Here is a 27,796-nt window from a genome sequence, read left to right on the forward strand (position 1 = left end):
CTGTAAATGGAATGCAGCAGGCTAGTAAGGTTTGAACCGTTGCTGTGTGTACAAGTTACACCAAGTGTTACTCCAAATCCCAGCAGAAAGTACCAAGGGCTGGCAGCACCGAGATAACCTCAGAAGAAGCCAGCCACTGTGTCTCTCTAGTGAGTGGATACAGTGAGATGATGGTCAGACTGTTAACTTTCTCCAAGTCTACAATAATTTAGGGTTGGCTGTTCTTTGGGCCCTACTTCCAACTTTTTCTTCCTAACCTACTCCTTCTAACTGCCAAGGAGTATCACTGCTAACACCACCACCATCAAATAATCCGATCTCATTATGGGGTTATACCCACTGACGTTTTGATGGAACTTAAAAAACACTGCAAAATTAAAACCAGCCAGCCTTTCTAGTTGGTTAAAAATCCGCATAAATTAATGTTCTTTTGTTGCAAACACTGGGCCTATTTCCCTCTCCTAGCCCGGGATCCTGCAGCCTAGCACCGAACTACACCCTGGAGCGGCTGCCCGGTTCCCCCTCCTCCTGGGAACAGCTCCACCTCGGGGGCGCTGGAAACGCCCTCCGTGAGTTCCCTGGCACCAGCGGGAGTTTCAAGTTTCCACGCGCGGGGCGGGGGCTGGCGGCGGGCGCACGGCGAGCTTCGGGCCGCGCGGCTCCGCTTCGTTCACTGCGGGCTTCGGACTCGGGCTGACCCGCGGCGTCCTCGTCCCTCGGGAAGGCTTCGGGAAGGCTTCGCGAAGGCCCCGCAGCGCGTCCCCCGGCTGAGGCCCACTCCACTCCGCCTGTGGCGCCAAGCCCCCGGGGGCGGCCGGGGGACACGCTCTCGCTGCGGCCGCGGTGTTGGCGCTCGAGTCCCGGCCTCGCCCCGCCACTGGCGGGCCGCGGGAGGAGGGGGCGCGGGGCGGCCCCGCCTTCCCCCCCGAGGAGGCGCCGGGCGGCCATATTGCCGAGCTGTCTGCGGCGGCTGCGGCGCGTCTTCTCTCAGGCGGCCCAGGGCTCGCACCGCCGACTCTCCGCTCGCTCGCCGCCAGCCGCGACGCCCCCGCCGAGCCCCGCCTCAGCCAGCCGGCGGCGGGCAAGGAAGGAGCCGCTCATTTTTGGGGTAAGCCCTGCTCGGCGCGCTCCCCGTCCCAGGCCCGGGTGCTGCTCTCCCCACCGAGGCGCTGAGGTGGCGGCCAGAAGTTGCCGGGCTGTGGCGCCGCGACCCGGGGCCTGGCGCGCCTCACAGACGGGCTCGCGCCTGGCCGCCCGAGAGGCGCCGCGATCGTTAACGGCTGAGCCATGCCACTCACCCGGAGTCTCCCGCAGCTCCGCGCCGCCCACCGTCGGCCTGGCCGCCCGGTGCGTCGGGCGGTGCGGGTTCCCGCCGCCTTGGACTGGGCCCCGGGCTCGGCCCGGCGCGCCCCCGGGGGCCGCGTGGAGCGTAGGTCGCATGCTCTCTCGCAACCCGGGGACGGGGGGCGGCAAGGCTAGAACTTCTCCCCCGGCCTCCTGTTTGAAAGTCGGGGTGTTGGATTACTAGAGAGCGTGCGGACACCCTAGCAGCGGAAAGGCCGTCGCGTTGCCCGGTCCCACCGTTCGAGCCCGCGAGGCCAGGCCCGAGCTCCCAGCCGTCTTTACCTGGGGCTGCAGTCGGCTGCCCGTGTCCTCCCGGTCCCCCGACTTGCCCGCTCCTCGGAGTCGCTGGCGCAGTGTTAGCAGACCCCCACCGGGAAACTAAGCATTTCTACCTTTCGGGGCTCCCAAACTCCCATCTCCCAGCTAAGTTAGAAAGGGAGCAGTACGTTATTTCAGTTGAAATAGCACGTCTGCACCTACACAGATGTTTCTGTAAACGTTGCCAGGATTCTGGGTGGTTTTGCCCCCCTCCCCAACCCCCCAGGAGTGGTTTTTCATTGGAAGTGTGTTTAGAGGTCAAGTTCATAATTTTTTTTTTAAAGTTCAGTTCAGATTTGTAAAAAGAGGAGTGAGAGAGATGCCTTGTTGGCTGTGTGGAGGCACCAAGATTTGCATGATGTAAATGTAAAAGCCCAAGATAACAAGGGTTCATGTGATGAAAGAGTACTTGGACACTGCAATCTATTGTTGACCAAGCATCTTTTTTTTTTTTTTATAGAATACTTATAAAACTGTGACGGAGCTCAGAATAAACAATTGCCCTGTTCATTTTGCTGCATAAATAATGGCTTAATCTGCTTGGCAAAACAGCCCCATCAGATCTGAAAAGAGAGCCTAATGTTTAGGACTGCGTTGTTGGTTTGTTTGTATCTTTAGAGTTTTGTCACTTGCACCAGGGTGTACCTTATCTTTCATAATAATTTCTTCAAATATGACAAAATGCAGACTCCTTTTCAAATTGTCAGTATGCTGTGAAAAGAACCACACTGGCTTTCTTTGCATAAATCCCTTTGAAAACTGTATTTTGGAACATAACTCCCGTTGTCACTAGGAAGTCTTTAGCTTGTCTACAGGAGAAGGAGTTTGATTGTGACACTTAGATGTGAAGCCCTTGCCTCTGTGGGTCCTACATACTGGTTTGCTCAAATGTAGCTTCATACAAGGAGAGAATGTAGGAGGAGCTCAGATGTTTGTAGGATAGATTTAATAGATTTTGCTGTGCGGAAAAACACATTAAATCTTAATTTTGTGGGAATTGTCGTTACCTGGGTGGAGATTACACAGCTTCATTTTTGTGCAGTGGTTAGGGACAACAGGTTTGCTTTCTGCCTCTCTTAGTAGCAGGCAGTAGTTGGGGTTTGGGGGTTGGGGGATGGGAGAAAAGTTCACCAACTGAGTTTTGTTCCTTGCTTCACCATTCCCAAGAGAAGAATTAATTATTAGCTAGTTTTTAATCTCTGGTGAGTGGTTGAAAGACTTAAAGATTTTTATTTTCAGTTTTTCAATCTCTTAATATAAAATTATGTACAGTCTGATATAGTAGGTTTTGAAATGTTGAGTGATGGTGAGAGTCCAGAATTTTCATTCATTTAAAACAACACATTTTAAGTTGAGCCATTTAAAAACGGGGTGGCAAATGTTAACTTTCTTTCCCCAAGGACCAGGGCTTTTAAAATCTTGTCCCATTGAGGTAGGGAAGGCTGAGCTGTGCAGAAGAGCATATCTGTGGGGCATAGGCAATAGTTTCCTGTTATTGGTACAGCCTGGGAGATTAAATCACTCTCTGGCTTGGGCCTCTCTCATTGCTGCAGTCTGGGAAGTAAGGAAATCACTCCTGGATGACTTGCACTGATGGGTACTACTTTACCCTGTTGATACCCTGAATAGGGAGCTGGATTAAGCTGCTGCCCCATAAGGTTATTTTAAGTTTCTAGACCATAGGTGTCACTAGAGGGTGTTCTGGGAAAGCCCTGACTTCAGACTCCAATAGGAAGCTCATCCAGTCTGTCCTCAGTTTTTCTGTTCTCTCTCATGTGTTTTACAGCTATCCAATCTGCCCTATATAATATACAAGTACTATATGCTTCTTAGTACTTATGGACGTATATTTTAAATCATTAAAAACACTATAAAAGGGCTGGAGAGATGGCTTAGAGGTTAAGAGCGCCGACTGCTCTTCCAGAGGTTCTGAGTTCAATTCCTAGCAACCACATGGTGGCTCACAACCATCTCTAATGGGATGCCCTCTTCTGGTGTGTCTGAAGACAGCTATAGTGTGTATGAATATGCATTAAATAAATAAATTTTAAAAACACTATAAAAATAATATACTCCATGGTAAAGTTATAACACCCAGAAAGATGTAAAGCCATAGAATAAAAAGCTCATCTTCATGCCCCAGAACTCTGCAGTCCTGTCCATGGCCCCATTTTTCATACAATTGCCTCATGTATAGAAAGTGTTAGTGCTCCTGCACACTTGTGGGTCTCAAGTCTACTAGTAGAAGGTTGTGCTGTAGCAGACCTTAAACATCAAATATATTGTATTTTTCAAATTCTTGTCATTTCAATGAAATTAATGGAATTTGATATACTAATTCTCAGAAGTATTGTTAAGTACATTGGTTTATGATTAGTGTGAGGCTTGCTTTTTTTCTTCCTAAAGTATAGTGTAAATTCTCAGTAAAATTTTTTACACGCACAAAAACATGTACATATACAGACATCTCACACATAAGCACAAAATGCCTTTTGAAACAGGTTTGTTATTTATAGCAGCATCTATGTATTTTTTTTTTTAATCTGGAAACTATTTAGAAAGGAGTAGGTGTCTGATTAATTTCTTCTCTGTCTTTAATAGTAGACTCTAGCTAGTAACCAGGTTAGTGGGAAAGGTGGGGGTTGTATGGATTTCCTCCACAGGAGACAGCAATTATGTATAGCAGTGTTGCAAATTCACCAATTTAAAGTAACTAGGGTTTTTGTTCTTAGTTGTATTGAGACAGGGTAGCCTTGGCTGTCCTATAACTTGCTATGTAGACTAGGCTAGCCTGGAGCTCACAGAGATTTTCTGCCTCCAGAGTGTTGAGATTAAAGGTATGTGCCACCATACCGTGATTAAATAACCTAGTTTTGTTGAATAGGTAACTTGCTATAAATTTGTGTATGATTAAGCTTTCTCTTTTTTTCTTTATAGTTGACCTTTTAAGTATAATTCTAATTTACATGTTTTATGTTACAAACACTGTCACTAGATTTATACATCTAGTGAGTGATACAACTAAAAAATGCTGATTTCTTTATGCTTTATATACATTGGAAATGATAGAGTAGTAAAGTTAATTTACTTGGAAAGATTGGTAACTGTTTTGTCTATTAGCCAGTTAGAACCAGTAGGCCAAATCCAGCCTGCTCACATTTTTGTAAATAAAGTTTTATTGGCCAGGCAGTGGTGGCACATGCCTTTAATCCCAACAGGGATTGGAAGGCAGAGATTGACGGGTCTCTAATTGAGCCAGGATGGTCAAGGCTACATGGAGAAACCCTGAAAACATGAAAAAACAAAAATGAAAATAAGCTAGGTTTTATTGGAACTTGTACATTCTGGTTGTTTACATATTACCTGTGGCTTCTCTTGAGCCAGGATGGCAAACCATGTGATTTAGAAAACCTGAAATTGTTACTCTTTGCCTTTTGCAGAGAGAATTAGCACGTCTCCAATTTGAAAGAAAAGCAAGAACAAAAAAATTTGTACTGTATTGAAAGATTGCTTTAAACTGGGCTTTATGGTACAAATCTGTGATCCTAGCTGTCCTGGTATGAGGCAGGGGATTGCATGCTCAAAGTCAGTCTGGACAACTTAGTGATATCCCCATCTCAAAATAAAAACAACAAATAAAGGGCAGCAGATAAGAGTTCAATGATAGAGTACCTAATAGGATTCAGTCCCCATTGGTGAGGTGAGATTGGGTATGTTTTTACATACAGGAGCAAAGGAGTACAATATTATTATTTTGTCCGAGATAGTGGGGTAACTAACTTTATAAATTGTACTACCAGGAATTGATATCTAGAAGATTTTTTTCTCTAAATTTTAGTTATTTCTAAATTTAGTTTTTGGCTTTCAGGACCTTAAATGTTTCTTTTACTTTTAAAACGTTGAAATTAAATAAGAGACTTGCTGCAAGTGAATTCGTAAGGTTTTGAGTCTTTACATCGTTTAAGATACACTGAGTAAAAGTAATAGAAACTTCTCACTCTGGCCTGGGCCTTCCCCATTAGCTTAGACTAAGATGATTTGTTACTTTGGTTAGCTCTAGGGATGAGTATCCAGGGCAATGGGGAGGATTCATTTTCAGACGCTTCTCCCAAGATGTCTTCTGCTCCTTGACCAGGATTGTAGCATGTTCCATATCTCCCAATTTTGCCACTGTTGAACAGATTGTTTTTTTGATTATGTTCTGCTATTTTCCAGTAATATACCAAATACATTGAGTTCTTTTTTGTCCCCAAATGGAAAAAGATCCAAAGTGATCTGTCCTACATTAGAAATGCTTAAATGAACATGCAACTAACATTCTTGGTTCAGATCTTAAATAATTATAAAATGAAAAACATTAATTGCTGTTAAAATGCTTTATTAAGTTATTCTACAGGATTAAGTCCAGCCTCCTGCCAGTTTTTACAGTTAAAATTTTATTTGAATGATTGCTACATCAGACTATGGCTTATGGAACCTAACATGTTTATTTACCTGGTCCTTTACAGAGAAAGTTTGCTGAACTGTTTTTAAGGTGTCAGTCATATATCCAGGCCGTTGTTACAGTATGGTAAATATGTTGCACTCAGGCCTTAAAGATGGAAGAGATACTGACTGAGGGGCTGACAGGGTGAAGGACCGCCATGTTGGATATCGTAAATGGGGTTAAGTAGGACTGTGGTTTATGCTCTAAGAATTATCTGGGATGTCAATGTTGGATATTTCTTTATTTAAAATTTTTCTAAATATTCCTGTTTCATAAATTAATAATCTTTTGAATAAAAGACAACCAGAGTAGATGTGTTTGTCCTTAAAAAGGAATATCCTCTCTTTGTAAAACAGACAGTGAGGATGTACAGCATGTTAGCTATGGTTAATTGACTGTGTCTCTTCAAGTGTGTTATGTCTGTGGTCTGATATGTCTGAGGATAGCTATGTGCATCTGTAGATGACAGTGCCATATTGAAGTGTCAAAAGTTGGACATTTGGGAGCTGGAGAGATGGCTCAGTGGTTAAAAGCACTGACTGCCCTTCCAGAGTTCAATTCCCAGCAAACACACGGTGGCTCACAACCATCTGTAATGGGATCTGATGCCCTCTTCTGGTGTCTGAAGACAGCTACAGTGTACTTATATTCATAAAATAAATAAATTAATTTTAAAAAAAGTTGGACATTCATTGAATGGGGGAATGGATTAAACTTTGTTAGATGTCATGAGAACTGATACTTATAATTTTCTAGGTTCTAGGTTCTATATTTAGAGAAACTGTACAAACTTAGTTTGGTTTTAAGTAGAGGTGTATAGATCAGAAAGATTACTGTGTACACCTCAAACAAACAGCATGATGATCATAGTCCTCAAATGTGATACTTTAATTCTCGAATTCAGTGAACTAACTGACATGGTTTTGGAACAAGATAAAGTAAGCTTTATTATGTTTGTGTTGGATGTCTCATTGATTTGTACTAGCTTGGCCATTTTATAATGTTAAGATAAGAAGAAAATGTTGTCCTTGAAAATAGCCACCAGCTAAAGGATTACCTATAAGCCTAGATCATCATCAAGAGTAACAAAACCCAGCTACTGCTAAGTAATGTCTAATGTCTCAAAATACGTAAGGTGTAAGGAATTTGTAGTTCAGGGTTGAGTCTGGTTCTTTAATGCTACGTGAATCTGCTTTCCTCTAACCATTTCTAACAATGTAAAAATGTTTGTTTTAGATTTATATATTTATTTTATATCTCAGTACACTGTCACTGTCTTCAGATACAACAGAAGAGGGCATCGGATCCCATTACAGATGGTGGTGAGCCCCATGTGGCTGCTGGGAATTGAACTTATTAATTAGTCAGTGCTCTTAACCATCTCTCCAGCATCTAAAAAATGTTTTCTTAAATGTAAAATGAAGAAGTTGAACTGGAGATGACTTATTTTAGCACATATTTACAAATGATAATGCTTCATTTGCCTTTCTGATCACCTTAGTAACAATATAGATTATTTCAAGAATTTTTAGGTTAGTTTCCAAATTCAAGATATGTGATTTTTGTAGTTCTGTTTTGCATTTAAGATTTAGAACTTTCTCAAAATTTGCAAATATATTTTTAAAAACATCTTTAAAACAGAATACTACCATATGAACAAGTCTCAGATATTTCTAATTGAAATATATCGAAAACACCCTTTTATAATTAACTCAGAGCCACGAGTTTGTTCTCTGGATCTTAACCCATATTGCTCAATCATCTGAAACCAGTTTGTAATAGCAGTCGTAGGAGGACTGGGCCTAAGCTTTGTATTCTTGAATGAGGTGCATAGGCACAATGTCTGTCTAAGAGTAACAATATTAACCCCAATTTTTGTATCAATATAAGAAATATATATCAATGAAAATCTTAAATCTGTATGAAAATAAATTCTATACCAATGTAAGAAGATAAAACTTTAATTTTGTATCAATTATAAAGATTTTAAAATTTTAGGTCAGAATTGAAATTCAAGATACGTTATTTTTGTATTTCTGTTTTTTATTTAAGTTTTAGAATTTAAAATTTTCTCAAAACTTGCAAATAATTTTCTTGAAAATCTCTTTAAAACATAGACTACTGCTACATGCGTAAGTCTCAGATATCTTTAGGACTATATCAGCTTGCAGCTTTAATTTTGTTCAGCTTGATGCTGGTGGAGTAGAAAGCTTTCTCAGCCTCTTCTTAAAAGTCCCTTTTGTTGACTAGGACTGCATGAAGAAAACAGAATAGGACCATCCGAACCCAGACCCAGGCTTTGAAGGTCTCTGACCTCACTAACTAGTTCCATGCCTTTGTGCAAGTCTTATAACCACATGCCTTTCTTTTTAGAGGTATAGGGTTTGGAATACCAAAGTAGGGTGGGGAGAAGCAGGCAGTTAGGAGAATTTGACCTAATCTGTAAGTGTCTTTAAAGTGAGCATTCTACAGATAGCTTTGTCCTCTGCACTTCACTTTGGAATTACATAAGTTTAAAAAAAAAGTATTATTACACTATTAAGCTAATATATATATATAATAATCATTTCTTGTTATTTTTAAGGTTTTTAAACCTCAGAGTGTGTGTGTGTGAACTTGGATAAAGTTGTACCTTTTTCATATATTCTGTTATGAATGGCAGCATCAGAGAGACTGTTCCCATAAGGTTTATCAGGGATCTTCATAATACATTCAAGTTATGTTATTATTTTTTTAAAGATTTATAACTTTTACCAGAAAGAAGCAATTATTTATAGATTTATTTATTTAATATGAGTATGCTGTTGCTATCTTCAGACACATCAGAAGAGAGGGTATCTGATCCCATTACAGATGGTTGTGAGCCACCACGTGGCTGCTGGGAATTGAACTCAGGAAGAGCAGTTAGTGCTCTTAACCTTTGAGCCATCTCTCCAGCCCTCAGTATAGTGGTTATAATGATCTTTATTAACAAGTCTGGTGATTAAATCAAGTACTGTTATTTAAAATGCTGGAAAAGAATCAAATATATTTGTGTATTTGATATATCTTGACATAGATGTAAAAGTTTTGATAATTACATTCAAGCATAATAGGTTTCTTGTAATTTTATGTATTTCGCACATTTATTTATGAGCTTAAACACCGCTGGGAGGTGGTTCACAGGCCTCCCTAGAGTATCCCATGCAGAGAAAAAAGTGAATTGATAATGTCTTTGTCAGTGTCATAACCATTGATTTGCCCATTTACCTAATTGATGCATTTTAAACTTGTTTTTGTTGTATTACTTCCTAGTTTCCCAGTAAATTGGCCAAGAGTTCTTTTAAAATTTATGTAAAGACAATTATTGTGCTCCTCCATAGTTCCAATCCCAGAAGACTGAAAATAATTACCATTAGGCCTTGGGAAAAGAATAACTTGAAAGTAAAATTAGTTTGGTGTTAATTAATGAGGCTTCAGTGTCAGCACTAATGGATGCCACTCTGTAGCACCTGTTGCAGCGGCTGACCTGCTGGTGTGCTGTCCACTGCTGTAGCAGAGCCACTGTGGCTGACCTGCTGGTGTGCTGACCACTGCTGTAGCAGAGCCACTGCGGCATGCGGCAGTGTCTGTGGTACCAGGAGGGTCCTCCTCAGAGTTGAAGGATGAAGGATGCTATATATCAATGTCTCCTCTTTGTGGCATTTTGTTTATTCGTGTGGTAGGTGGTGGGAAGTGGAGACAGCTGCTGCCAGCATCTCTTGAGACAGAAGCCTCTAAACTGAAGACTAAGTAGGTGCGCCTACCTTTGTGTTTCTGAGGAAGTTGGTGTGGAAAAGAGATCGGGTGGAACCTCTGAAGTAATGCAGGCAGGGGAGAAACTGGAGTGGCAAAATTTGATCACATTAATAAACCTGCAAGAGAAACATTCAAAAAGTTAAAGGGGAGAAGAGAGTCATTGCTTTATGAATAGTAGTAACATGAAAAGAGTGAGTTTGTATGTTTGGTAGCCATACAGAGAGAGAGGAGAAAAGATGGTGAATAAGTTAGTTTCACGTTAACTTTTCATGTAATCTTTTATTTTCTGTTTTGCTACTGGCAAATGCTAGTTTTATTTAAAGTATATGATCCTATATGCACCATTCATGGTTAATAGTATCTTAATATGAACATTGTTCGTTGATCACTAACTTGACTAAAACTTAGATTTTAATTCCACTTACACATAGTTTGTCCTAGAAATTTTAAAGGTAGAATTCCTATGCATACCACATTATGGAATATAACAGGTTAGTGAAATATACTTTTCAAAGTTTCACATCTGACTTTTAAAAACTTTTTATAAACTTTTAAAAATTTAAAAGTAAAACCCTAGGGGCCGGAGAGATGGCTCAGTGGTTAAGAGCACTGACTGCCCTTCCTGAGGTTCTGAGTTCAAATCCCAGCAACCACATGGTGGCTCACAACCATCTGGAATGAGATTTGAGACGCTCTTCTAGTGTGTCTGAAGAGAGCCACAGTGTACTTACATAAATAAAATAATTCGTAAGAAATCAAAAAAATAACTCTCTAGAGAGAATTGTGATTATGGTGATTTGGGACTGATATAATAATTGCTGGCCACAAAGAAGCCCCCCAGAAGCCCCTCCACAGGGATATGCAGTGCAGTACGGCTGGCAAGGTTCCCCCTTTGGAGAGTTCACTAGGGATGTAAGCTCTCTAAAATGATCAGCTATGAAAAACAAGCCTCTTAGGGCTGAAAAATCAAATTAAAGAGATATAGAGTAAATAAAAAGATTTTAAAATATTATACCATGATAGTATTAAAAACTTTTTCAGCTCAAAGGACCAGTAAATATCTTCAACAAAATCATAGAAGAAAACTTCCCTAACCTAAAAAAAGAGATACCCATAGGCATACAAGAAGCCTACAGAACTCCAAATAGATTGGACCAGAAAAGAAACACCTCCCATCACATAATTGTCAAAACACCAAACGCACAAAATAAAGAAAGAATATTAAAAGCAGTAAGGGAAAAAGGTCAAGTAACATATAAAGGCAGACCTATCAAAATCACACCAGACTTTTCGCCAGAAACTATGAAGGTCAGAAGATCCTGGACAGATGTCATACAGACCCTAAGAGAACACAAATGCCAGCCCAGGTTACTGTATCCTGCAAAACTCTCAATTAACATAGATGGAGAAACCAAGATATTCCATGACAAAACCAAATTTACACAATATCTTTCTACAAATCCAGCACTACAAAGGATAATAACGGGTAAAGCCCAACATAAGGAGGCAAGCTATACCCTAGAAGAAGCAAGAAACTAATCATCTTGGCAACAAAATAAAGAGAAGAAAAGCACACAAACATAACCTCACATCCAAATATGAATATAACAGGAAGCAATAATCACTATTCCTTAATATCTCTCAACATCAATGGCCTCAACTCCCCAATAAAAAGACATAGATTAACAAACTGGATACGCAATGAGGACCCTGCATTCTGCTGCCTACAGGAAACACACCTCAGAGACAAAGACAGACACTACCTCAGAGTGAAAGGCTGGAAAACAACTTTCCAAGCAAATGGTCGGAAGAAGCAAGCTGGAGTAGCCATTCTAATATCAAATAAAATCAATTTTCAATTAAAAGTCATCAAAAAAGATAAGGAAGGACACTTCATATTCATCAAAGGAAAAATCCACCAAGATGAACTCTCAATCCTCATCTTCGGTTGGTTTATATACAAGTGTGCAATTTCTAGGCTTGAAAGTAAAATGATGCTATCTGGTGCTGGATAGAGGAGCCTTATTTTTTATTATGGCAGCTTGCTATTTTTGTAACATGGTGATTTGGTTGAACACAATAAAGTACAGTAGTAACTGAAAAAAAAAAGATTTTAAAATATTATACCATGATAGTATTAAAAACTTTTTCAGTCAAAAAAAAAAAAAAAGAAAGACTTTCTAGTGATGTTATAGATTGCCTAGTGATTAGAACCATTGCTGCTCTTCCAAAGGACCCAAGCTAAGTTCCTAGCACTCAAATTGGGCCACTCACAGCCACCTCTAACTTGAGCTCCACATTTTGACATCCTCTTCTGGCCTCAGCAAACACCATCACACACATAGAAATGGAAATTTAAAAATCTTTGAAAACATTTTTCTATTAATAAAACACCAAAATTTTAAATCCTAGATAGATAAAATACATTGAAAATAACAGAGTGGGGCTGGAGAGGTGGCTCAGTGGTTAGGAGCATTTCTTGCTCTTCAGAGGACGCAGTTTGAGTCCTAGAGCATACATCAAATAGCTCACAGCTGCCCGTACATCTGGTTGCCAGGGCATCTGATCGCCTCTTTTGGCCCCAGTGAGCACCTGCACACACATGGCATACATCCACACAAACACACATACACATTAATTCTAGCACCTGGAAGCAGAGATAGGGTTACCTCAAGTGCGTGAGTCCTAGTAGGACAGCCAGAGCTACCTTGTGAAACCTGGCCTGAAAATGCAAGACATACAGACACTCCACTATAGAACCCTGCCGGCCAGAGGAGTATCACTCAGTTAAACGGATGGACATTTTGAAAACATGGACAAAGATTAGATAGGAGAGTGTCAGAATGTGTCCAGAACTACTGAGTGAAAAGTACCTGGACGGAAGAAGAGGCATTGCTAATCGATTGCTAGAATCCAAGCAAAGCTAAGGCTTAAAATGAGGAAGCTTCTACATGAAGCTCAAGAAGGAGGACAACCAAAGTGTGGATGCTTCAGTCCTTCTTAGAAGAGGGAACAAAAATATTCAGAGGAGGAAATAACAAAGTTTGGAGCAGAGACTGAAGGAGTGGCCATCCAGAGCCTGCCTCACCTAGGGATTGGCCTATATACAGCCACCAAACCCGGATAATATTGCTGATACCAAGAAGTGCTTGCTGACAGGAGCCTGATAATAGCTGTCTCCTGAGAGGTTCTGCAAGAGCCTGACAAATACAAAGGCAGATGCTAACAGCCAACCATTGAACTGAGAACGGGGTCCCCAATGAAGGAGTTAGAGAAAGGATTGAAGGAGCTGAAGGGGTTTGCAACCCCATAAAAGAAAAACAATACCAACTATGGACAGATCCATGGCTCCAGCTGCATATGTAGCAGAGGATAGCCTTGTTGGGCACCAGTGGAAGGAGAAGCCATTGGTCTTGCCAAGGCTTGACCCCCTCCCCGCACAGGGTAGGGGAATGTAAATGCGGGGAGGTGGGAAGGGGTGGGTAGTTGGGTAGGGGAACATCCTTTTAGAAAAAGGGGGAGGAGAATGGGATGGGGTTGTGGACAGGATTCCGGAAAAGGGGATAATATTTGAAATGTAAATAAATAGCCAATAAAAAAAATGAGGAAGCTTATCACATATCTGGCAGTTTGTAGGGAATCTGACACTAAAGAAAAGTAAGTGTTGTTAATGTAGAATGATCAGTGCAAGGGGGAATGACTTAAATTGACAGCTGACTGCTCAGGGGTGCTAACAATTGCCAGAATAAAGAGAAGTAGTAACAGCCAGTGCTAAGCAAGCAGCGGTCCACATGGTGTGTGTACAGTTCTTTTACTACTTACGGAGAGGGCTTTTACTGGGAAGACGTAACAGTTCTGGAATTGCTTACCTGATAACCAGCCTAAAAAATTATGTAAGTGAAAAATTGACATTTTATCAGAAGTCAGTTTGGTGTATTTTCTATCAGATTGGTTAAGCAGACTAAAGTGAGTAGAATGAGAGATGATTAAAAAAAATAAACGCTTGTCTTAGCTTGATCTAACATGTTACCCAACACATACAATGTAGTATTTTTGCTTATATCTGGAACAAGTGACACTGCACTAAAATTTAAATATTGAAACAAATGCAGAAACTACACAAAATTAGTATTTTACCTATAGACCTATAACTCTTGAATTTGAAAATGTAAAATGGGAAAACAATAACAAAACATTTAAAATAGTTATTAGAAATCACGATTGAAAACCGAATATTTAAGAGCTTAGTAATGAGCCAGAGAAGTCCATATACAAATCAGAGGATACCAGGCATTTGGCCCAGGATTTGAGGCCAGCCTGAGCAAGAGGTTCTAGGTCATTTTGTCAAAGAGTTAGAACATGTGTGAAAAAACAAAATTTAAAACCAACAAACAGCAGCAAAAACAAACAACCCAAAACCATTGACCTTGCAATGTATAAAAATGGTATAGCTTAAATGTGTGACAGATGTTTCCCCCACTCAAGATAGCACTCCCCCCAAAAGGAGAACTGTATCCTTAAACATTTCTTAGATGCTACCTTCGTTTTGAACATGAACGTTTGACTTGAAACTCCTTTAACTCAGCTATAAATTAACTCCTTTAATTCAGAAAATGTGGCCTGTGAGACTGAAAATGTAGGAGGGGTGATAGGGAATAGGCTAGAAAAAGTTCAGGAGTGGGGGTTTAATACCTACTTCCTCTTGAATGTCATTGCCAGTGACTCAGATACAAACATGAAACACAGCCTACAGAGCTCTAGAAAATTGTTTCTGTGTATGTAGACGTTTATTGGCATGTGTGTGAATAAAATTTAGGGAAATTACCTTATTTGAATGTGTGTTAATTTAGCTGGGCCTACAACTATCTTCTTGGCAGTAATAGTATCTACATAAATTTTAATGTCTCTGATAGAACATTAGTCACAGTTTTGATGCTGGAATTTTTTCCTAGACGTCTGGTAAAGGCTTGGTAGATTTTTCAGAAAGGCAAACATTTTTGTTGAAGGACAACAGGGTAGTCCTTCCCTGCTAACGTGGGTGCCTTAGTGAGAGAAGTCACATGTCAGCATTAGTAGGGCTGACTGTTGTAGTGTCATCGGGGTTGCTGACTAGCTGAGGACTAGCACCTGTGTTGCTATGCAGAGCTGTGGCTCCTTTTACACTTTAGATAAGTACACTATTGTGTATTTTCTTTTTCAGTTTTTAGAATTTCAAAAAGACAAATAATTTTTAAGAAAAACAATTTTCATCAGATTTTTTAAAAAAAAAATCTGACAGTACATAAGAAAGGAAATCCTGAGTTTTCTTAGACTTGAAGCTGCCGTCTTCATCAGTACTATCTTTTCCCACACAAGACTGGGGCATGGCTGCGCTTGGACAGGAGAGGCAGTCTTTAGGCCTATAGCAGTCAGGTTTTCTTGCTGTCTTTTAGATGAACGTCCTTTATGCTGTGCTGTTTGAGATGTGCAATGCTTCCAGTACTGTACATCAGGCTTTAGGGCATGTGAGATACTAGCCCAAGACTTTTGAGTGTGAGCATAGGAGCTCCGAGTGCCACTTCTAACCTGCTTTTAAAGTACCCTACTTGTTATCTTATCCCTGCAAGGCAGAGGAAAACCCTAATGTGAAGGGTAACAAAGCATCTTCCTTTTCTCTAACAGGCGATAATTGTTTATAGAAGTGAAGAGTTTCTGAAGAAGGTAACAAACAAGAAAAGGAAAATGCCGAAACCAGTAAGTGTTTTGTTTCTTTTGATACTGCTTAGCATTGTACGGGCTGTGAAGAATAATCATGCGTGACAGGGTGGTTAAGGTTAAAAATAATAAGTTTGGGACCAAGCTGTGTATTGTATTCTGACTTTCATAGTTAATCTGTATGACTTCTGTTTAATCCATTTTGCTCTTGATTTCCTTTATATAAAATACATAATTTTATTTACTCAAGGAAGGAGACAGGGATTATATAAGAAGAATTTAGTATACATTTTGTTCTCAATAATTTTAAGTTATTGTTAGGAGAAACTAGTGAGAGTTATGCTGGACCTATGCCTGTCAACTTTCTCGTAATTCTAGTTTGATGCCATGACCATGATATTAATGATAGCCCAAATTTATATACCTGTGATGATTTTCTTTCTGTTTGAAGTCTGTTGCCTGCCTTTGCGACTGTTTCCCATTACTGGGTTGCCTTGTTTAGGCTTAATAGAGGAGGTTCGTAGTCTTGAGGTACTTCGACTTGATATGCCATGGCTGGTTGATATCATCAAGGCGGGCAGGCCCTTTTCTGAAGAGAAGTGGAGGAGGAGTGCATGGGGGTGTGAAAGAGAGGGAAGATTGGCAGGGAGAGACTGGGAGGGGTCGAGGGAGGGGAATTGTACTGGGGATGTAAAATGAACAAAATTTAAAGAACTAAAAGAAAAAGTGAAACAGTTCCACAAACTTGGAGGAAACAGTCCTTGGAGCAAGTCAGTTGGCTCAGTGAATACACGCACTGCTCTTGCAGAGGCCCTGAGTTTAGTTCCCATCATCCATGGTGGCCATCTTACAACTCCTCTAACTCCAGCTTCAGGGGATGTTATACTCTTCAGAGACCCACTTGGCACCTGCACCCATATAGGGCAAATACCAGCACACAAACACATACATGCATTTTTCTCTTTTAAATACATTCTGTTTGATACTATCATACATGATATTCACCCCACCCTATTTCAGCTCCCTAACCACCCTACCTTCTTTGTTTCTTTCTTCCCTTTTGAACTTAAGTCCTCTTGTTTTATTTTATTTTATTTTATTTTATTTTTTAGTAATTCACTAAGTTCAGTTTGTGCTGGGGTGCTAGGACCCTTTATTGTATCATGGCCAGCCTACCATGGACCACACCCTTAAGAAAACAAACCCAGAAACCATCAACCGTCAATACTCCTGAGGAATGGGAGATTCCTGAGCCTTACCCCATTCCATGCTAGAATGTTGACTGGCTTGATCTTACACGAGCATGAGTCTTTGTAACCAGTCAGAGAAATTCTTCACTTAAAAAAAATTGTAAAGACCTAATAGTTTTGTCCTCACGACTCTCTTTGTGTTATACTTGATTCCCTTCTGTTTCCCGCCTGCCATCTCTGTGCCTATTTTTCTCTTACGCCCAGTCCTCCTCATCCTCCTCAGCTTGTGTTCCCTAGCTTGTCCCTACCTTACGGATCCTTCTCCTCACACATTCATCCTCCCTCCCTCCCTCTCTCTCTCTCTCTCTCTCTCTCTCTCTCTCTCTCTCTCTCTCTCTCACATTCATTCTCCCCCCCCTCTCCCTCACCCCCCCACCCCCCCCACACACACACACGTGTTACACATCATCCAGATTTGTGTTTTGCCTAAGGTTGAAGTATTTGAGTCTTGACTGACTTTACGTAATGAACATGATGATTTCCAGTTGCATTCATTTTCCTACAGATGTCTTGATTTCATTTTTCCTTATGACTGCATAAAATGCTATTGTGTACAGGTATAACATTTATTGTGTAGGACGTATCCATTTATTAAAAGATACTAAGCTGATTCTGTTTCCTGCTTGTTGTATAGTAGCAAACATGGACATGCAGGTCTCTGTGACATGTCAGTGTATGTGTGTTGGTTTGGAATCCTTTAATTGTAGACTCAAGATTAATAACGCTGAACCATAAGTTATATTTTGAAGAACCCCATACTGATTTCCATGGTGGCTTTAGCAGCAGTGAAGAGGTTCCTCTTTCCCCTTTGTTATCATTTATTTTCTTAAAGATTGCTATTTTCAGTGGAATCTCAGCATATTGCTCAGTTTATCATTTAATTATACAAAGTAGCAAGCTTCTCTGACATCATTGTACATGAGTTTTATAATGAAGAAATATGAGGTAGTGGATGACATGAGATACTGGATGACATTCAAAGACTCGGGGGTTACATTCAGCTTAAACATCTGATCTATATTTAATGCCCATATGTCCTGTGGGGAGGTTCTTTCCTGTACCATGGGTTCCAGGATTGAACTCAGGTCAGCGGGCTTGACAGTAGATGTCTGCCTGTGTTCACTAAGCCATCTTGGTGACCCTCTAGTAATTCAATGAGGTATTTATAAGGTATTTTTTCTCTCCTTTTTAAGATTTCCTGTAATAAGAATCAAACTGTATCACTTTTAGTAAAACTAGAGATGGCGTGAGGGTCAGCTATGGAGCCTTGGCTGTCATGTGTGAGGCCTGTCACATTTCCCAGTACTGTCCCCCTATTTTAACTGTACATGCATATGCCTATAATCCAAGCAGGGGGGACTGGTAGGGAGGAGCATTTCAAATAGGCCAAGCCTGAGTCACATGGTTAGACTAGCTCAAGAAGCAAGTGCTAGGGATGAGCTTTGCAATAGAAGTTTTCATAATGTGCACCAAGCCCTGGGTTTGATCTCCAGCATCCTGTTCCAAAGAAACACTACAAGTCAAAGAATGTTCTCATGCTTACTACTTTGTAAATATGTTCTCTGTCTTAATAACTTTATTTTTTTGGTTTTATTACAGATAAATGTAAGAGTAACTACAATGGATGCTGAACTAGAGTTTGCCATTCAGCCCAATACAACTGGCAAACAACTTTTTGACCAGGTATTACTTCATCCCACAAAGCATGCAACCTGTGTGTTATGTGACACACATGCCTTAGTGGGTAATTGTATGTGTGCCTTTGTGCCTGTGTGCGTGTGTGTGTGTGTGTGTGACAATATGTCTTTGTGTGGTATATACACGTGTGTGTGTTTAGTGGTGATAAATCATTTTTGCCTGATTGTATTGAGACAGTGTCTGTCATTGAACCTGGAGTAAGGCTGGTGGACAAGCAAACCACAGCAGTCCTGTTTCTACTTACTCTGTTGCTGTAAAATTAAAATAAAACTGTCTTTTACCCTACACTAGATATGGCACCACAGTGCCCCAAGATATCTGGTAGACATCTTCATCTCAGTCAGCGAAGCCTCTCACCCGCTTTACTCCATCCCATATCACACTGCCAATGGCCTCTCTCTGAGCCTGGCAGCAATCTCTACCCATCTAGGTCCCACGGCAGGTTGCCACCATGCCAGACATACACATCCCAATTCTGTGGTGGCCTAGTGCCTCCAGCCACCACACTCTCTTGAACTTAAATCACCACATGAAAGAACACACAATAACCTCTGATGCAATTGATAAGATATAATTGCCCACCTAAACATACAAAGCCCTGTACACATCCATCCCTTAAGAACATTCATAACAACCTGTAAATGTGCAGAGAAGAATCTTAACATCAGCCTCCATGTTCTCTCAGCAGCTTCTCTCTCTCCCACTCCAGTCTCCTCCTCTCTCTAAAACTTTTCTCCCGTCCATCCTTCCTTCTCATCGAATGACAGGCCTCATTCTATCTTGTACCTGCCTCACCTGTATGACATCATCCTACATTACTGTACTGGTGTTACTGTACTGGTGCATGTTTTCACGGGACCTATAACCTGAGCTCATGCCTTCCTCATAGTTAGCACAAGCACTGTTTACCAAGTGAGGCATCTCCAAGACCAAGAGATGCAACTTTGATACCATCATGTGCGTGCTGTTGTGTATCTTACGTTTTCTCTACCGCCCTAAATAATCCTATCATGTACTGCTTGGAATTTTGACAGTGCATATTCAGGTTGTTTGAAGAACTATAGGATACTTATATATTATCATTTCTACTTTCATGGGATAAATAACTCTTTAGTGAATTTTCAAAAACATACATAAAAGCCTAAAAGGGGCCAGCAAGATGCTCAGCAGGCAAAGGAACCCGCTGCCAAGCCCAGTGACCTGAGTTCAGTTCCCACAGGCCAACTGATGCCTAAACAGTGTCCTTTGACTTTGACATGTGTGTCATTTGGGCTCAAGAGACACTTTTGCCATAAAGGAGTGATAAATGAATAGATAGTTGTACACTGAGGGCAGGGTCCAAGAGTTATTTCTGCTCTTTGACAGTAGAACATTGAAGCTACCAGACTTTGTCACCAAAGTGATGTGCTTTGCCTAGGTACTAGTGTGGCACTTGGCGAGAATCAAATAAAAACAGATTTACCACATGTGTGCCTCTAGCCTTCAGACTGTTCTGTTGTTTGTTGAGGCGATGATGTGAGCTAACAAAATGGAGATAGAAAATACGGAGTCAAGAAGAAGAGAGAAGTGATATGACAGGATTGAGAATAGAAAACCTGAACTGTTGTTTTTGGAATTGTTCTTTGAACATGTTAAAAAGACCATGTTAAAGGGAAGAAAGCCCTTTTCCACCTGTGTGGTTTGTCCTTGTGATGTATAGCGCCAGGTGTTGTCATCACAGTGTGAATGTTGAACTGAGTTTATCTGTTTTATAGGTTGTAAAAACAGTTGGTTTACGTGAGGTCTGGTTTTTTGGGCTGCAATATGTAGACAGCAAAGGATATTCCACATGGCTTAAACTGAATAAAAAGGTAAGATTTGTATAATAACATTAATTTGATATGTTTAGTAATCTATTGAAAAGGCACCTGACTAACTGCAGGCCTCCTGTTGCAGTCGTCTGTCTTAATCATTACTCATGACGTTTAATTCATTGAAGTATCAACCTTTACCACACACTCTGTTTGAGCTGAGCATATGAGAAATAGAACTTTGAAGCAGGTGTTAACACTGAGCACATATCTGTAATGTCTGCAGGGTGAGCTTGGGTACACACACAAGTCAGTCCAGCTGAGGCCTGGGCTCCCAGAGCTGCTGTCAGCCTTAGGACTGCACAAGAGCGTCTTCCAAAAAGAATATGTAGTAAATATATTTATTTACAGTGAATTAAAAGTTTTGTTGATTATACTTGAAATTACTATTCTAGGTAACACAGCAAGATGTTAAAAAAGAAAATCCTTTACAGTTCAAGTTTAGAGCTAAATTCTTTCCTGAAGATGTTTCTGAGGAATTGATTCAAGAAATAACACAGAGACTTTTCTTCTTGCAAGTTAAAGAAGCCATCTTAAATGATGAGATATATTGCCCACCAGAAACTGCAGTTCTTTTGGCTTCGTATGCTGTTCAAGCCAAGTATGGAGATTATAATAAAGAGATTCATAAACCAGGCTATCTGGCTAATGACAGACTCCTACCACAGCGGTAAGCAAATCATGCCTTTTTTAAAATATTCTTTAATGTTATATTTCAGAAGTGTATGCTAAATGTCTTTAAAAGATTTTTAAGTTGCAAGGTAGATCATAGACTATTTTTTAAAGATCATGACTTAGTCACAACTCTGATTTATGTGTTGTGTAACTAACTCTGTTCTACTGTGTTCAATGCCTATAGAATGTGCAGCAGAAGGAGGTTATGGTTTGGTCTTTAGGGAAGGATATGAATTATTACTATTTGTAAACATTGGAACACATGCAGATAGATGTGTAATAAACACCGTGAGAATACTAAGTGGCAAGAGCTATTTCTTCCATGGAATGAAGTTTTCTGTATTTTGCAAAGACTTTAAACGAGGCGTTGATGGTATAGTCTGCAGTTCCTTTATAACATTCAGAGTCCTGCATGGGAAACAAATGGCTGAAGAAGAGGTTTGGGAACTAAGTCTAATCTGCTCCATGCTAGCTACATGACCTTAGGTTTGTAACCTCTAAGGATCCCCTGTAAATAAAAGTGGATAATTACTCTATGACCTAAAGAGAATTGTAATCAGTCGATGGTATTCATAGCACATTGTAAGTATATTGCATTTGCTGCTTTGGTATTAAGGGTAGAAAAATAAGAACAAATATTTGTTCACAGATAAAATACAAAGGTTACTAGAGGAGAGGTGTGCGGGGTGCCATGTGATTCAGAGTGTGCCTTCTTTGGTGGCATAGGGATTAGTGTAGAGTACAAATGGTCCTTGAAAACATTGACTAGCCCATTTTGACTTCAAACTCAGAACTGTCCTGCCTCAGTTTCTAAAGTACTGGGATTATATAGATGGTCAGCACCATACTCAGCTTAATGTATGTCTTTTTTTGAAATCAGAAATATTATCTCCATAAAATGACAATGTTAAATTTACTCATAAAAATAGCAGATATGGAAAATAAAGGGATAATCAGGACCCAAGAATTCTGTTTCCCTGTCTGTTCCTTAATTTTCTGTTAGTAATGATACTGCCCTTTTTTCAATTCAGGGTATGTGATTTATTTCAAACATTTAAGTTCTTGTAAACTATATAATATTCTTTTTAAAGTATGAATTAAAGTATTTTAAGCTATCTGACACTTTGTTTTAGCCTTCCCTAATAACATGATTTCTGTGACTTCAGTCTTCAGCCAGGATATTGACTTGGACACAGCACACCACTGTGTTCTAGTCCATGTTTTATATCCTCAGTTGTGTTTTTAGTTCTGGGCAGTGTTAGTGCATGCATTGATTTGTGTCATAGCTATCTCGGTCGAGCTATGAAAGGACTCTAGACTTTGGAAGTACTTTGGCTTTTGAATTACAAAGGCATTAACTACATGTTTTTCCTTTCAGTGTTTTGGAACAACATAAACTGACCAAAGAGCAGTGGGAGGAGAGAATACAGAACTGGCATGAAGAACACAGGGGGATGCTAAGGTATCGGGATGGGTTTCTCTGTTTTTCTCCAAGTGAAAGCATTTTCATCTCACTTAAAAATCTCCTTGGGCAGGTGAGAATAGCATAGCAAACAGCTAAAGGTGTCACCTGATGACCCAAGTTGAATCCCTACAGCCCACATGATAGGAAAGAACCAACTTGCGAGAGTTGTGTCCCCCACTTCTCTGTCTGTTCCTGTTCCTTAATTTTCTAGTAGTAATTGGGAAGCCATTTTGAAACATTTGACTTCTTGTAAGCTGTATAATAGCCATTTAAAAGCATGAATTAAAGTAACTGAAGCTATTTAAAACTGTTTTAGCCTTCCCAAGTAACATACTTACTTAGTATTCAGTCAGGATAATGAGTCTGACATAGCTTATACATTTACTGTGGTTCACACGTACTATTGTTCACATTCCCCTACACACACACACACACACACACACACACACACACACACACACACACTCCCATCCCCCCCCCCCGAATGAGCGAACGAATGAATGAATGTTCAAAAGGTTTGTGATATGGATGAGTAAATATAAAATACTAAATATTAGCCCTAGGTATTTTTAGTTTTGCTGAATGTTTAATGTGTCTGCTTTAATGTATTACATTGAATAGGGAAGATTCAATGATGGAATACTTGAAGATTGCACAAGATCTAGAGATGTATGGTGTCAACTACTTTGAAATCAAGAATAAGAAGGGTACTGAGCTGTGGCTGGGCGTTGATGCTTTGGGTCTGAATATTTATGAGCATGATGACAAGTAAGTAACTGGGTGTTGGTGAGTTCATTGTTCATCTGACCAGCGACTTTCAGACACGCTCTGCTTGTGAGAGTCACTGTCTCTGCTGTCCTAGCTGTTTTCTGTCCTTTCAGTAAAGGATTAGTTAATTCCACATCCAGTTTTGTTCCTAGTACCTTGTAGTTTCGGAGTTTATTTCTGAGTCTGTTTATTAAATGAGAGAGTGCATCTATATTTGCAGTGTGCCACTTTGGTTCTTTGTGAGGGAAATCTGGTAACAAGGCTCAGTAATAGACTATTAGGTAGATTCTCGTAGGGTAATTTTAGGAATATTACACATCTGTGAAAACCTAGTGTTATTATTTTATATGATTTAATTAAAAATTTCTTTCAGTGATAGCATCAATCTCATTGAGTAAGATAGGTTCTGAGGGTCTGGAGCTCTTAAGATTGGTCATTCCCATAACCTGTCCCAGTAGGCTGTGTACTTGTCCTTCTGTTTCCTGTCTTTAATTTAAAGCAATACTCTTTTTCCCCCTAGGTTAACACCTAAAATTGGTTTTCCCTGGAGTGAAATCCGAAATATTTCGTTTAATGACAAAAAATTTGTTATAAAGCCAATTGACAAAAAGGCACCTGTAAGTATATTTTATTAATTTTAAAAAATTTTTGCTACTTTCTATGAAATCACTTAAAGAAGAGCACTGATCACTTAAGTTGTTTCTGAGGGATATTCTCTTCCCATAGTTAAATTTTCCTCAGTGATGAAATGTTATTAAAAATATAAAAGTTTCCAGTTTTCTTATTAAGATGTAAGAATTTTAACTGATTTCATTGTAACATTGATAATGGTCTTAGAAGGGTATTAACAGTCATTCCTAAGAAATAACTTCAACAACATTTATTGATTGCAAAATGCAGTAGCGGCAAACCTTTTTAGATTAACTCTATAGTCTTGCATTCTGGATCTTCTGTTTTTAATATCCGAGGCTTCCTTTTTATTGAGATAGATTTTCAAAGATTAGTGTTACATATACTTTAGTATTCTACCTTTGTTACCTAAATGATAAACATTTGAAGAACATTTCTAGCTTAAACAGTCATGGAGAAAGACCAGCTTAAGGGTACAAGGATAGCTGTTTGTAGTTTCTTTGAATAAACGTAAGAATTAACGACATTTAGTTCATCTTTAAAGAACAGAGGAGGGGTGAAGGAATGGGGAAACAGTTATGTTGGAGGTGTGCGAGGTTCATAGTCCCTAGACTCTGTGCAGTGACGTCAGATTTCTACTTCCTGTTGAAATTGAGGGTTGTGAAGGATACTGTCACTGAAAGGTTTTAAAGTTGTCTTTTATTTTTAGGATTTTGTTTTCTATGCACCTCGTCTGAGAATCAATAAGCGAATTTTGGCCTTATGTATGGGAAACCATGAGCTGTACATGCGAAGGAGAAAGCCTGATACTATTGAAGTACAGCAGATGAAGGCTCAGGCCCGGGAGGAGAAACACCAGAAGCAGCTAGAACGGTATGCGTGGGGACTGTTCATTTTAATGGCAGCACAAGTTACAGGCTGCTCAGGTTTATTGGTGTGCTTTAGTGTTTGACCTTGAGCACAGTTTTGGTGATGGGCCTGAAAGGTATTTCCAAAACTGATTGAACTTAACACATTACCACAGAGACTTTTATGTTTTTATCCTCAAAATAGAACTAGGTTGAAAAAAGTTTTTAGAAACCCAAACTCTAAATGAAAACATCTACTTATATAATTTGAGTAATTACAAAAAGCTTCCTGGGTAAAGTGTAATTTGGATAGGGTGTGGGAAAGACACACTCAGAAGGGGAAGCCCACATAAACGTGTGTAGAGGTAAGAGTATGTCGGGTTTGCCTGTGGACCTTGTGAGCAGTGTGCAGAGGAGAGGAATATCTCCCGATTTAATGACGGAGATAAAGGAAGGCCTAGCAACCCCAGGCGTGAGCATGTGATGTGAGGAGCTAGGTCCTGTCGAGGTTTGGTTATGTCTGTGGGGTAAGGTGTGAGACGCACATCACAGCGGTGCTGCAGAATCAGGCTCCCTGTCTCCTGTGTACTCACTTAACTTCTCAGTAATTAAACACTGTTTGGTCCCAGCTTGCTTATAGCCATGTTTCTTACATTTTTTTTCTTTCTGTCTATATATCTTTTTTTTTTTTCTCCTTCTCTGTAGAAGAGCAAATGGGACACCAATAGGAAAAAGCTAAGTGAAGCCAACACCTTTTCTAAAAGGGGACATTTGTGCCAGAGTGGGACTCAAAATGTTGTAAGCACTTGAGATAGGTTGTCACCTGTAGGTATTGAGCCTTGGTGGCTTGGTTTGTACTGAGTCAAGAAGGAAGGATGTCAGTGCTTGGCAGGAAGGTAGCTCCTTGAGGAGCTGTGGCGATAGACATGACTGTTCAGAGGCCTTGGAGCAGTGGAATAGCTAACACACACCCTGGGCTATAGACAGCATGCTGAAGACAGGCAGTTATGTGAAAACTGGTTCTTGTTCGTCTGCAGCCTCCAGGGACAACCAGCTTTTTAAGGGAAGGCCACTGGGCCTTTCTTTTGCCCAAGGAGCCTAGAGTATGCTGACTCGCCTCCTCATTTAGGTTTTCTAGAGGTGTAGAAACTCCCAGCTTCTTGAGACTCTGCCTGAATATACTTTATATAAATTGAAATGAGGAAGAAATGCTGTAGAGACCCAGTGCAGAACCCTCGACTCGTCTGCTGTTACGGAAGCGCATCACAGAGAGCCTAGATCAGAGTGGGGCAGCCCATGCCTGCCTGCCTGCCTGCCTGCCCCTGCCTCCCTCTCCTTCCCTCCCTCCCTCCCTCCCTCTCTCTTTCTCTCTCTCCCTCCCTCCCTCCTTCTCTCTCTCTTTCCTTTCTCTCTTTCTCTCTCTTCTTTCTTTCTTACATTTATTTATTTATGTATATGAGTACACTATAGCTGTCTTCAGACACACCTGCAGAGGGCATCGGATCCCATTACAATTGGCTGTAAACCACCAATGGTTGCTGGGAATTGAACCCAGGACCTCTGGAAGATCAGTCAGTGCTCTTAACCGCTGAGCCATCTCTTCAACCCTAGCCCATACCTTTTTTATTTTTATTTTAGTTTTCTTGTTCTTTTAAAATATTTTTTTTTTAAAAAATATGCTGCTTTGTCTCTACTGATGTATGTCTGCACACCATTCACATGCCTGCAGGTTGTCTCCATGTATGTCTGCACACCATACACATGCCTGCAGGTTGTCTCCATGTATGTCTGCACACCATACACATGCCCGCAGGTTGTCTCCATGTATGTCTGCACACCATACACATGCCCGCAGGTTGTCAGAGGATGTCATATCCCAGGAGGGTTACAGTTGTAGCCTACCATGTGGATGCTGGCAGTTGAACTTGGGTCTTCTGCAAGCGCAAGTGCTCTTCACCACTACACTCTCCAGCCCCAGGTCTTGGTTTTTAAGTAGGTGAAGTTTGTTATGCAGGAGGCATAATGACCCTTCAACTTCCTGTGCCAGTTTTTGTGTATCAGAAAGTCACTGCCAGCAATTCTGCTGACTTGTGACACTTCCACACTTTCTCTCTTGGGAACAGATGGATGCCCAAGATCTGCAGAAATTTCCAAATTTCAGCTTTTGTATTAAGAACATGTACCTTGATGGTGCTGTTTTGTGATAAGCTGGAATTCAGAATAGACACTAGATGACAGTGATACCGTTCTGTGAATATTAAGGAGATAATAGGGATGGAATCACTTTAGGGAATAACTACTATCATTGAAGTATTAATTTTAAAATTAAGCATGTGAAGTAAGAACTTGGTGTCTTTTATTCATCTTTTTGGTTCTGGTCACCAGCATGGAGTTTAACCAAAGGTAGCTCTTGAAATTTGTGTATATTAGTCCCCAAGTCCTCTCCCCCAAATGATTTTTATCAGAACTTGTAACATCTAAATCTTCATGGCATTGTTTCCCCTTTTACCAGCTATAAACACTTGTTGCCATCCTAATGGAATTGTGAAAGGTGAAACTTAACTGTCATCTTTTATCGAGGCATATATAACTAGTACCCAGAAATTACATTTGTATTAATTTATTTTAATGGTTGAAAATCATTTACCTTCCATGCTGTTACTATTGAAGGTACTTGTGCGCTTTCTTTTAAACCTTTGCTCTTTCCCCATGGAGGACACCCGCTCACTCAAAGAATTCTCTTGAGTTGTGGCAATGGCTGAAGGAAGCTATTAAGATGTAACAAATAATTTGTTCTGTAAGCAGAAGCTTAATCTCCTGAGTTTTTTCCCACCTGAGCTGGCTTTGAGAACATGCTATGGTATGTGCGTATGTGCATGCACGCACACACACGCATAAATGTGTGGAGGTGAGGAGTGAGAACAGCTGAGGAAGACACTTGAGAGACCGTCTGTCAGCACAGCACGCTCCAGGGTCCCACCTGCTTCTGCCAT

At 40.4% G+C, this 27,796-nt stretch overlaps 1 protein-coding gene across 14 annotated transcripts in view; it reads left to right on the forward strand.

The window, feature by feature from the left end:
* The first annotated feature begins 959 nt into the window (after positions 1-959).
* Positions 960-27,796, forward strand: part of Rdx (radixin) — a 72,469-nt gene continuing 45,632 nt past the window's right edge. For 10 of the 14 annotated variants that reach the window (XR_010053960.1, XR_010053962.1, XR_005487816.2 and 7 more), the window contains exons 1-9: positions 974-1,108; positions 15,587-15,658; positions 18,469-18,552; positions 20,322-20,417; positions 20,813-21,087; positions 22,471-22,554; positions 23,179-23,325; positions 23,846-23,942; positions 24,665-24,828. Coding sequence is in view for 10 of the 14 variants with exons in the window: in XM_063265453.1 (XP_063121523.1) it covers positions 15,647-15,658; positions 18,469-18,552; positions 20,322-20,417; positions 20,813-21,087; positions 22,471-22,554; positions 23,179-23,325; positions 23,846-23,942; positions 24,665-24,828 (959 nt within the window). In the remaining 4 variants the exon portion in view is untranslated. Of the gene's footprint in view, positions 1,109-1,290; positions 1,430-15,586; positions 15,659-18,468; positions 18,553-20,321; positions 20,418-20,812; positions 21,088-22,470; positions 22,555-23,178; positions 23,326-23,845; positions 23,943-24,664; positions 24,829-27,796 lie in introns of those variants that run through there. The other 4 variants (NM_001005889.2, XM_063265459.1, XM_063265454.1 and 1 more) reach the window with 4 other exon arrangements.

The sequence above is a fragment of the Rattus norvegicus genome, chromosome 8 (genome assembly GCF_036323735.1).
Source record: "Rattus norvegicus strain BN/NHsdMcwi chromosome 8, GRCr8, whole genome shotgun sequence".
NCBI lineage: Eukaryota > Metazoa > Chordata > Mammalia > Rodentia > Muridae > Rattus > Rattus norvegicus.